Source organism: Epinephelus lanceolatus, chromosome 2, assembly GCF_041903045.1.
Source record: "Epinephelus lanceolatus isolate andai-2023 chromosome 2, ASM4190304v1, whole genome shotgun sequence".
Taxonomy (NCBI): domain Eukaryota; kingdom Metazoa; phylum Chordata; class Actinopteri; order Perciformes; family Serranidae; genus Epinephelus; species Epinephelus lanceolatus.
In genome coordinates, this window is record NC_135735.1 from 32,086,690 (window position 1) to 32,099,215 (window position 12,526).

General features: G+C 40.7%; 1 protein-coding gene across 6 annotated transcripts in view; it reads left to right on the forward strand.

The window, feature by feature from the left end:
- lpin1a (lipin 1a) overlaps positions 1–12,526 on the forward strand; it is a 34,528-nt gene that overhangs the window by 14,852 nt on the left and 7,150 nt on the right. For 3 of the 6 annotated variants that reach the window (XM_033625333.2, XM_033625365.2, XM_033625355.2), the window contains exons 4-13: positions 5,154–5,250; positions 5,348–5,570; positions 7,840–7,914; positions 8,155–8,247; positions 10,035–10,149; positions 10,687–10,915; positions 11,191–11,343; positions 11,453–11,546; positions 11,850–12,049; positions 12,199–12,292. In XM_033625333.2, the coding sequence (XP_033481224.1) occupies positions 5,154–5,250; positions 5,348–5,570; positions 7,840–7,914; positions 8,155–8,247; positions 10,035–10,149; positions 10,687–10,915; positions 11,191–11,343; positions 11,453–11,546; positions 11,850–12,049; positions 12,199–12,292 (1,373 nt within the window). The remainder of the gene's footprint in view (positions 1–5,153; positions 5,251–5,347; positions 5,571–7,839; positions 7,915–8,154; positions 8,248–10,034; positions 10,150–10,686; positions 10,916–11,190; positions 11,344–11,452; positions 11,547–11,849; positions 12,050–12,198; positions 12,293–12,526) is intronic. The other 3 variants (XM_033625375.2, XM_078160720.1, XM_033625339.2) reach the window with 2 other exon arrangements.

Below are 12,526 nucleotides of genomic sequence, written 5' to 3' on the forward strand. Positions count from 1 at the left end.
ACAAATATAGGAGGGAACAGAACTTACTGACATAAAGGTCGTACAGGCCGAACTAAAATACAAGCAGTGCTCGAACTGGACACTCTGGTATTCTGGAAGTTTTAATTGATTTCACCACCTACCGATGAATCTGCATTATGAATGGCATTACATGTCATTGTCATATTAATTATCAGGTTCAGATCGCTATTTTTGCTGCTCAGACCAAGAGGCAGCAGAGTTGTGCCCCTCCTCTCTAGTAGTGTGAGGCGCAACATGAGACTGAGTTCTGCTGGGCAGCTGCTGGTGGAGCCTTCAAAGTCTTTTAAAAGTCACCGACCTGTTTGACAGTGAAGTTTGGCTACAAGAAAAAAAATCAAAACAGAATGAGCCAAAGGACATTTATCTCTGTGAATGCAGTAAGTGCAAAATCAAGAGTGTCCTGTCCCTGACAACGCAAAATGTGCCACAAAATCAGAATTAAGCAGAAATGATATAATACAATCACGAATAAAGCTTCTAATACAATCATGTAAAAGATGAAAAGAGTAAAGAGTAAATGATTTCATTGTAAAAACAAATTAATAAATCAAGAGTTGTATAAAACCATAAATATAATCTGTTCGAGATCCTAAAACATCCCGAAAACATCAATAGTCTAAAGAGAGAGCACCAAGTATCTGCAACAGTAATTTGATTTCACACAGATTGACCAACTTTGACAGTTTTATGTGTAATTACAGAGTGTTCCAGGCAGAGAGATACAGAGCACATAAAAGTTATTTTACTTCAGGGGGTCTTTGGGAACAGGGAATGAGGACTGTGTTGAATAAACGTACATAGATAAAGTGGTTGTAACCTGTGGAAACATTTTTTTGTGGTTTTCATATAGAAACTATAAATATATATAAATATGTCTTGAAATTAGAAATTCTAATCCTAGGCTCTTTCAACAGCAGCCTGGCTGTACAACGCAATGGCCTGCTAAGACACCACACAGCTGTTTATACTGCTTTGAGGCTGGATTTTACAACCCTGAAAAGTTAGTCATGGCAGCACTCATATTTTACTTCAGCACAGCTCGCTGAGATACGATATAAAAATATAAAAATATCTTTATCCATACTCGATATGTGTAAAACCAAAGGTAAAATGAAATGTTGAAATAGCAGTAATACCACATTCATTCAAAAAATAACACAAGGGATGGAAAGGGGGGATGGCAGTTTTAGAAGGGGGATGATTTTGACCGTTTTTATTTCAAGGGGGATGCCATCCCCCCTCAACTCGAGAACTGGTTGTAACCACCTCTTCTCATGCCCTGTTTTATTCATGTGCATGTGACCTGCACTGCTGGTATAAGCGCAAGAATTCAGGGTTCAGTCCTCTATAGGGATGCACAGACTAAAAATGTATGCACTCACAGCACGTCAGGCACTTCAGATAAAGAATTCTCCGTGTCTTACTGTCCGTGCTTTGAGATATGCACCCAGATACACATCACTTATTCATCCCTTCATTCTGCAGTCCTATGAAAACGTGACAATGTGAATATAATGTTGGTTGTATATTAACAGATTGGGTTAGGAAAGAGTGCCTGACAAACCTCTGATCCATGTCACAGCTTTTGGCCGCTGTTTTGCTTCAATCTGCTGATGTTATCTGTCAAACTAGAAACTGATCAAAACAATACAAAAGTCCTACCTGAACAGCTTTCCATGCAGCCATAATAGATCATGTTACAAGGAAGTATTTGCAGCACAAATGCAAATAGAGCAGAAAACAGTCTGACCAGGGAACATTTCCTTTTGCTTTGACAACTGATTCTGTAAAGCGATAGGTGAGGATTCATGGAGAGCTGGAGGGTCAGGGACATGAGGAGGAGCACTCGTCTGAAGGACACATGGATGAGTGGTCAGCGTGATGAGAGTTGGCTGTGTTTCCCAGTTAGGAATTAAGAGGAATATATCATAATCTGAGAAGATCTAATTCCTAATCTGAGGGATTACATTGGTCTAATTCTGCTTTCATTACTTACTGTCCCTGTCAAAGACTGGGAGCCTTTCTCCAACAGTCAGTCAATCAATAGGTGCCATGGGTGCTCTTTAGAGTGGGTCATGCAAGAATATCGTAATGTAAAGTATGTGCAAATTCTCTTTGGCCATGTCCATCCCACTGTTAGGGCTCTTTTGTGGAATCCTCTCTTTGACAACTTTTCCGTTGCAGAGTGGAAAACCACCAGAGGTCTATTTATAGCTCTGCCAGATTCACCTTCTTTACAGTCAGTTGCACAAAGACTGCACTCAGAGACTGGCTGTCACTGATCTGTGTGCTGCCCAGATGGATGGGAAGAAAGACGAGACAGTCAGATAGACATGCAGATAGTGAAAGAAGAGAAGGACGAACAAGGCACGCAGACAGCACATACGACATTACTGTACAGAACTAAACCACACATCAAAATGCACGAGAGTGAACACTGTCCCATTATGGCAGCTCGAGGATTGCCACAGTATGGTCTATCTCTCGTTCATATTATATAAATTCCACCGGCGTCGTTGCGTCTGTCTGTAATGGTTTAAGATATCATCTCACCACCTGAATGGAAAAAGATCAACAACATTTTTAAGGAACGATTTGGCATCGAGCCAAATGCCTCTGTACCTCTTCTACCCAACCCCCCCTCTGCTCTCTCCCTCTCTGTTCCTCTGGGGGTAAAGTTGAATTTGTTTGGGCTTGTGTATTGGCAAATAGATCCCACATGGGAAACATTAACCAAATGTTTCTGCAGAAATTAGTCTGCAGGGTAGAGCATCAGGATTATCTGGATACCTGTGGTAATAAAACCCACATGATGTCAAGATGTGGTTATGTTTGAATGCTTTGAAAGGAAAAGGGAGTGTACTTGTTTTCACGTTTATCTGTTTACTGTATAACCAACTTTCATTTCAGTGTGACTAGTCTCAGAGATTAAAAGTGCTGTGCTGGCCTGCTTCGTGGATAGTCTGTCTGAAAACAGAATTCAAACATGCAGAAAACGCATTCACAGAAAAACACATTTAGTTTTTAGAGAAAAGTTATGTTGATAGATTAGAGAATGGAATGAGAATAACGCATCCAAAAACACTGAAATGAATTGAAAGTGCTTTGGGTTGGATGTTTCCGGCAAGGTTAGGGCTCTGAGCAGATAAGCGGTGACCTGGCTCATCCTGAGCACAATCACTTTTTCCCCTTTGATCAGAATGAATTGGGCTGCGTTGGACCATGGTAGGCCACGTGCGCTGCAAGGCATGTGTCAGTCTGCACTCTTTGGATCATCTCTTTATCTTTCCCACTCTCCCTCTCTGTCTCCGTGTGTCTCTCTATTTCACTTTTTGGCATGGTCATCTTAGCGAGACTGCCATGAGCAAATCTATGTGATTTTACTAATCTGAGCTCAAACCCAAATTCCCACAAGATTATGTAGATCGCACTGGGGACTAAAAATCTGTCTCATCAACCAGCAGCACTCTGCAATGCTGTGTTTTTGTGGTATAGCCCATATGCTGTTATTTGCTTAGTGGGAATTTCTATTTGATTGTTTTCTGCCATCTTTTATATGTCCTTATGTGTATAGCACTTTGTAATGATTTTTTTTGAAAGGTGCTATATGATTAAAATAAAGTAGAATAAAATGAAATAAAACAAAATAAAATAGAAACCATTATCATTATTTTTATTATTATTTTATTATTAGTAGTAGTATTAACATTATTAATTATTATTGATGTTGTTGTTATTATTATTATTTTTATTATTGTATTTTTATTTTATTTTTTAAAATTTTGGCCAAACTAGTGGTGGTTCTTAATAACCTCTACTGTAGATGAAATAGTATGACATATAGAATACATGAATGAAGCCTAATGATTTTTGTGACCACCTAACTTTTAATTTCACAAGATTTTCTTAATTTAAGTTTAACTTTTTTCGCACTTTTTTATTGTAATTAGTAAATGCTAACACACTAAACGAAGTTTTGCTCAAAGCACCTCACTTTATCTTCATACATACTTTATCACAAGATTCCTTTCAAAAGTTCAATAATTTTACATCAGGTATCGTTAACTTCAGTTTGGGTAGGAAGTAAATTATTGTTTTTGATCATATCTATGATGGTTAAGGTCATACCTAACAGAGGCGTTTTTGTGATGGGATTGCTTATGCCAGGTCTGGCTGTGGAGTGCCTCAGGGCTCAGTGCTTGGTCCAATTCCCTTTTAAGTTTACATGCTCCCTCTTGGCCATCTTATGGGCAGACATAATATCAGTTTCCATTTATTTGCAGATGATACTCTATTTAAGCTGTGATCCAACAAATAACTACCAAAACCCTATTAACCTGATAGATTGCCTTCATGACATACAAGCGTATGTTACAAAATTTTCTGACAAGACAGATAGTGATCAATGACAAGGTACTGCAAACGTTAAAGTATCAAACAGTCTTGGTTCTCTGTCCAACTCAATAACTCCACATTGCAGATATCTTGGTGTCATTTTTTAATCAAACCCTCAGTTCAGACAAACATGTGAATTCAGTAGTTCAGCTCTCAGAAATACCTCCAGGATCAGATCATTCCTTTCTAACAAACATCTGGAAGCTGATATTCATGCATTCATAACCAGTTGTTTAGATTATTGCAATTCCTTGCTCACTGGCATCAGTAAAAAATCGCTCTCACGCCTCCAGCTCATCTAAAACTCTGCTGCTAGAATCTTGACTCAGACTAGAAAACATGACCACATCACACCAATCCTGGCTTCCCGACACTGGTTACCTGTTGCTTTTAGAATTGATTTTAAGATTTTATTGAGTGCTTACAAAGCCCTGAGAGGCCTTGCTCCAAGTTATATAACAGATCTTTTATTGCTCTATGTTCCCTCTCGCACCCTGAGTGACAGAGCCTTTGCAGTCAGAGCTCATCTTTTCAGCTACTTGTTAAAAACTGCCTTTTGGTGATTTTAACTGCTTCATTGTTGTGTGTTTTACTCTGTTATGTGTATTCTGTTTTTATTGATTTTATCTTGTAAAGCACTTTGTAACTGTGTCTTGAAAGGTGCTATATATATAGAGTTTAGTATTATAATTATTATATCGATGACCTCATGACATGTCATGTTTCTGTGTTACCAGGAAATAGTCCCGTCTTACCTGGCAACGTCACCCATCATGTCAACGGGGGCAGAGTTAATGGAGTCCCAGCTAGGCAGGGGCAGTTCTCGTCACCATGGTAAGCCCTGTTGATTTTTTTTTTTAAAAGGTAAATTTGTGAAAATGTGTGTGCTTTTGAAAAACTGTTTTTAATGCTACTCTCTCACATTACATAGACACCATCCCCTGCAGCTCACTCCCTGTCCAGAGCCTGGGACTGCAGCAAAGTGAAGGTGGGATGATCAAGAAGAGGAGGAAGCGGAGGAGGAAGGTACGACCAGAAGCAGCCGGCGGAGGGGGAGGGAGGAGAGAGGAGAGCGGAGAAGAGTTTTCAGAGGACGAAGACATGTTTTCTATTGACCTGAGCTCAGATGAGGAGAGAGAGGGTGACAGCGGCAGGTGTGTATGTGTGTGCATGATAGATTGTTTCATTGTGTGTTTTAGTTTGAACATTTTAAGCTTTGGGAATTGAAAGAAAACAATATCTTAGTATACTTTGTATTTTCAGTTTTTCTAAAACAACTGCTCATAGGTTTTTATGCCTCCACACTGGAGACAGTTTGGGCCAGAGGCATTATGTTTTCGGGTTGACTGTCCGTCCCATTCTCATGAACAAAGTATTTCAAGAGCGCCTTGAAGGAATTTCTTCAAATTTGGCACAAACGTCCACTTTGACTTAATGAACTGATTAGATTTTGGTGGTCAAAGGTTAAAGGTCAAGGTCACCTTGTGTCCGTCTCATTCTCATGAACACAATATCTCAAGAATGTCTTGAGGGAGATCCCTCAAATTTGACACAAACGCTCACTTAGGGAAGATGTGTGTGAAGCATCCACGTTTTCACGGACGTGAATGTAAATGGTAAGTGCAACTTGACTGGTTCGCGGAGGCATACAACCGTGAGGTGATAATTGTACCTCTCTGTCTGTTTTGTTGTTTGGAGTTTGAAAAGGCCTTCCCTCCAAGTCATTTTGCAAGGCCTGGGGGGGATGCCAGTCACTTTGTTCCATAGCTGAGGTTAATTACATCTATAATTTTGTCAAACATAGAGACTGTATGTGTGAGTCTTTATGGCTGTGATGCATGAATGAGTGTGTAAGTTGTTGTTCCAGCTGTTAGATAAAGGGCAACACAAAAAAACTGAGGATATTCTGTTAATGCTCACATTGGAATTTGTCCATGTATAGCAGCATGGCTCTGTGTGAGGAAATGTCAAGTAGACAGAAATATCTCAACAGCTTCTGGATGGAAGCCATGGAATTTAGTGCAATCATGTCCTCCTTAGGATGAGTTGCAATGACTTTGATTATCCCCTCATATATCATCTAGCGCCATCATCAGGTCCAGTATTTATTTTTTACAATGAAATATAGGCATGTGCAAAACTAATAATATTTCAGGTAGCCTTAGCTGTACTGTATTTTGTGCTATTTACCAGATGTTAGTATGGTAACATGCTAAACTGAAATGGTGAACATGATAAATATTTTACCTGCTGAACATAAGCATGTTAGCATTGTAACTGTGAGCATGTTAGCATGTTTGGTCACACTAGCATTTAGCTCCAAGATGGCTACAGCCTCACAGAGTTGGCATGGCTGTAGACTGTTAGCTGTTAGGAACTGTGCCTTAATCAATGAAGAGGTAATGGTTGAAGGATAACATAAGCATAACAATAAAATGTCAGCCCACCATCTGTGCCCCTTATTGCCCCTGAAAACTTGGCTTTAACTCCCCGTAACATTAAATATCCATGACTAAAAAGCAACAATCAAAGTTGGAAAAACAACATCTTTAGGTATTATTTATTAAGTGTTTAAAACTAAAAACCTTAGCCAACCTGCTTCATTGGGACTGTGTGGGTGTGGTGTAATCAGATTTGACATCAGACTGTAATTCAAATTGCTGCTAAATCTTAATTGGTGAAAATATGTGACATCACCTTTCTCCAACTGAGCCCTGTACACCTCAAAGCTGCAAGAGGGACATAGGGAGAAATACAGATACACCTCCTGTGAAATTACCAAAATTGTACTTCCTTTGGCAGAAAATGTTGTGTTTATGAGGGAAACCAAACCATAACACATAGTAACAGGCTGATCCAGAGCCTTTAAACAGGCATTTAAACTTCATCCTACTGTCTCAATTCAGTCAAATATTTTCAGTTGTTCAAATTAATTGCTTAGGAAAAATAAGGGAGGTACAAATTAATGGGTGAGACTGTGTGTCTGTGCATGTTTGTGTTTACGTATGTGCGTTCAAAACCAGCTCTGATTGTGGGACGCGCTCCAGAGAATCATCCTGTTCCCACAGTGTTCCCTGTCTATTTGAAATGATGGCTCTTTTCTTAGAAAGTTTATTACATATTAGAGCAGGAAAACATTAAGGACATGAAAGAATGTGCGGCTGCCTCATGTCATGCTTAATACTGTACTTGATGGGAGTATTTTAGGCTGGTCTATGTCGTGTGGTTTTAGGCTACTGAAGTAGTTTCGGATAAGATAAACAGATTATGATTTGTGTTCGGATCATTTTAGGACATTTTTATGAGCATAAACAAATGAATTATTTGACTTTATTTGGACTTTATATAGTGTGGTGTGTGCACAGGTTGTGAAATAATATGCATATGACTGACATCTCCATGCATGTGTGTGTTTGTGTTCAGACCTGTGTACGGTGATCAGGGGTCAACAGCCAACATGCACACACACCCCAGCACTGATTGGACCCGTTCACAGAGGTATTACTTTTATACAAAACACACACACACTTTATGATTGACTTGATCTTATTAAGCTGTCTAATAAACTCTTCTTAGGCTCATGTCAGTTATTATTACTATTCTATTATTCTGTTCATATTGAGCATTTGTATATGTTTTCTGAGTAGACAATAATCACTGTCACTCTCTCTTTCCATCTCATTTTCTTTATGTGTGTTTGTCTGTCTGTCTGTCTGTCTGTGACTTATATTCCTGTAGCCATGTGATTAAGGAGACTCTCTCCCTTCCTCCACCCTGTGGTCTGTCCATCTCTTGTCCTCAGCAGACTTCTCACTTCTCCTCCTCTGTTAGGTATCACTTTTAATTTTATCCTCTCTGAATACTGGAAATTGATGCAATTTTTGGAAATTATTAAATATTTTATATACAGTACAGGCCAAAAGTTTGGACACACCTTCTCATTCAATGAGTTTTCTTTATTTTCATGACTTTTTACATTGTAGATTCTCACTGAAGGCATCAAAACTATGAATGAACACATGTGGAGTTATGTACTTAACAAAAAAAGGTGAAATAACTGAAAACATGTTTTATATTCTAGTTTCTTCAAAATAGCCACCCTTTGCTCTGACTACTGCTTTGCACACTCTTGGCATTCTCTCCATGAGCTTCAAGAGGTACTCACCTGAAATGGTTTTCCAACAGTCTTGAAGGAGTTCCCAGAGGTGTTTAGCACTTATTGGCCCCTTTGCCTTCACTCTGCGGTCCAGCTCACCCCAAACCATCTCGATTGGGTTCAGGTCCGGTGACTGTGGAGGCCAGGTCATCTGCCGCAGCACTCCATCACTCTCCTTCTTGGTCAAATAGCCCTTACACAGCCTGGAGGTGTGTTTGGGGTCATTGTCCTGTTGAAAAATAAATGATCGTCCAACTAAACGCAAACCGGATGGGATGGCATGTCGCTGCAGGATGCTGTGGTAGCCATGCTGGTTCAGTGTGCCTTCAATTTTGAATAAATCCCCAACAGCGTCACCAGCAAAACACCCCCACACCATCACACCTCCTCCTCCATGCTTCACAGTGGGAACCAGGCATGTGGAATCCATCTGTTCACCTTTTCTGCGTCTCACAAAGACACGGCGGTTGGAACCAAAGATCTCAAATTTGGACTCATCAGACCAAAGCACAGATTTCCACTGGTCTAATGTCCATTCCTTGTGTTTCTTGGCCCAAACAAATCTCTTCTGCTTGTTGCCTCTCCTTAGCAGTGGTTTCCTAGCAGCTATTTGACCATGAAGGCCTGATTCATGCAGTCTCCTCTTAACAGTTGTTCTAGAGATGGGTCTGCTGCTAGAACTCTGTGTGGCATTCATCTGGTCTCTGATCTGAGCTGCTGTTAACTTGCGATTTCTGAGGCTGGTGACTCGGATGAACTTATCCTCAGAAGCAGAGGTGACTCTTGGTCTTCCTTTCCTGGGTCGGTCCTCATGTGTGCCAGTTTCGTTGTAGCGCTTGATGGTTTTTGCGACTCCACTTGGGGACACATTTAAAGTTTTTGCAATTTTCCGGACTGACTGACCTTCATTTCTTAAAGTAATGATGGCCACTCGTTTTTCTTTAGTTAGCTGATTGGTTCTTGCCATAATATGAATTTTAACAGTTGTCCAATAGGGCTGTCGGCTGTGTATTAACCTGACTTCTGCACAACACAACTGATGGTCCCAACCCCATTGATAAAGCAAGAAATTCCACTAATTAACCCTGATAAGGCACACCTGTGAAGTGGAAACCATTTCAGGTGACTACCTCTTGAAGCTCATGGAGAGAATGCCAAGAGTGTGCAAAGCAGTAATCAGAGCAAAGGGTGGCTATTTTGAAGAAACTAGAATATAAAACATGTTTTCAGTTATTTCACCTTTTTTTGTTAAGTACATAACTCCACATGTGTTCATTCATAGTTTTGATGCCTTCAGTGAGAATCTACAATGTAAATAGTCATGAAAATAAAGAAAACACATTGAATGAGAAGGTGTGTCCAAACTTTTGGCCTGTACTGTATATTTGGATGTTCAATACAATTTACCTGTTAAAATATGGAGGACAAACTGATTTAAATCAAGCGTATTTCACTTTCCCAGCAGCCCCGACGATTCACGCTCATCAACACCAAAGAGCGACTCAGAGCTAACCAATCAGAACAAAGACAACCCTGAGATGTTGTGGACCTGGGGGGAGCTGCCACAGGCCGCCCAGGTATCCACACACACACTCACACACACTCTGCAGAAAGTACCTCAGCACTTTGAGATTGACATTTTTGGAAATATATGTCTGTATGTTGAATATGAAACTACTGCCAGTGCCAGCAGCCCGTTAGCTTAGCATAACATGAAGACTGGGAATGGCCAGCCTGTTTCTGTCCAGCTGTAACAAAAGCCGCCTACCAGCACCTCTACAGCTCTTGTTTAACATTATTAACGTAAATAGCAGTTGCCAGGCAACCAGCAGATACTCCAGGAAGTTACGCCTGACCAATAAATAATCAGGCACATAGCCAACCATAAAGAAAACTGTCATTTGTATGCCTTTGCTGTTTGCTTAGCTGTTCTCCCCTATTTCCTTTGTCTCCATGCTAAGCTAAGAGGCTGCCGGCTCATCCACATGAGAGACATATCAATCTCCTCTTCTCATCTAACAAGAGTGAATCAGTGTAGAAAGGGGAGAAACATATTGAGCACACATGCAAATAAAGATTGTATAACAAGTTTGATCTCTCTCTGTCTGTTATAGCCATCCTTCCTGACTTCCCACCAGAAGCAGGACCCCGTCCCAGCAGTCTCCATCCCGGTGTCCAACAGCACTCACTTCAGAGCCATCAATGACACTGGACCCCCCTCCCTCACTCTCTACCCTCCTCAGCCAGGGGAGAGCGCTGCTCAGGGTGAGGACAAGGACACTGAAGAAAGAAAAAACGGAGCCAGGGTTGGACGAACCACTAAGACTGGGGACACGGCTGCAGGTAAGCATGGCAGAAAAAAACGTTTTAAATGTAAAGTTTTCTCTAAAAGCACCTAGAATTACACTACAGCCTAAAATAAGAAATGATGTGAGTTGTACTGCTCATTTATCAGGCTAAATGCTGTCATGAATTGCCGTTGCCTCTCTGTCAGACTTGTAGCCCTATAGTGACCTCCAGTGGTGTTTCCTTAAATTCATGTATGAGTTTATCCTGGTGACTCATAAGTTTGTTTGTGTGCTTCACTTGGTTGTTTACTGTGTGTTATTTTCCCGTAGGGAGAGAGGTGGAAAGTGTTGGGCCATCATGTGAAGAGATGGAGGGTCTAACAGCCTGCTCAGTGTCTTCCAAGATTCTCCTCGATCACCTTGACGAAGCTGGGAGTAGAGGAAGTCCCATCAGGAGAACTGATTCACCATCTAAGAAGAAAGGTATCAGAGCTCTATCTCAAACAATACAAAGGATCTTGAGCTCAAACTGTCTGTAGGCGTCATCATCATGCTACTGCTGCTGAGGATGTATGATATTGTCTCTTCTTAGAAAAGAGAAGCCAACACCTTGGTGCTGATGGCGTGTATCTGGATGATATTACAGAGCTGGAGCCTGAAGTAGCCGCTCTCTACTTCCCTAAAAGGTTCAGTAACAAAACATATTCATGTACCAAACATGTTTGTGCATGCCCTCATATGAGTACAAAACATACTTTAAACCAAATACACACACCTACTGTACGGAGAGCTTTCACCTGGTGTAATTCACCCTGTGGCAACCACCAGGGAGTTGAGAAGACTTTAATTTGTCTCCTGTTTTTCAGAAGTAATCAATTACTTTTTGACACTTTAGGACACTTAAGTGAGTCTTTATTTGACCTACACCATCACCACAATATTTTCCGAGATGTACATGTTAGAGTGTTTGTGTTTCACTCCCTCCTCAGTGACGGAGGCAGTAGCTCAATGAAAGGGGACTCCGAGATGATGATGATGGGAGCGCGGAGTGCTAATCAGTCCCCACAGTCAGTGAGCAGCTGTGGGATGGACAGCGGCGTTGACAGTTTGTCCGACCAAGTGGGGGACCTGCCTCATGTTGCTATCTCTTTGTGCGGAGGACTCACTGACAACAGGGAGATCACAAGAGGTAGGATAAGACATGTGCAAGGAGGCGATGACAGAAGGACAAAAGTACTGTTCAATTTAGATTCTTTACTCTTCTTTGTGAAACACATGTATGTCAATCTGTGTGTGTTCTTGCCTCATATCTGTGCGTGTGTGTGTTTCATGCCACAGAGCAGTTCCAGGAGAGGGCAATTTCCTACCAGCAGTTCTCTGAAAACCCTTCAATTATCGATGACCCTAACCTGGTGGTCAAGATAGGAAACAAGTACGTTCTGGGATACCATATTCAAAGTGTGATATACATTTAGACTAAGTGCAGAAACTATGACAACCATCTGCTTTTGTTTTATTAATAGTCTGAACACATTTAGACATGTCTGTGTTTGCATTAATGGGTTTTAACAATCTTAACAAACCTTCTCCAGGACCAATATGTAAATGCCATCTTTACAGTTCTGACAATAATTTCATAATTTAATATCCTTCAAAGTAAAACACC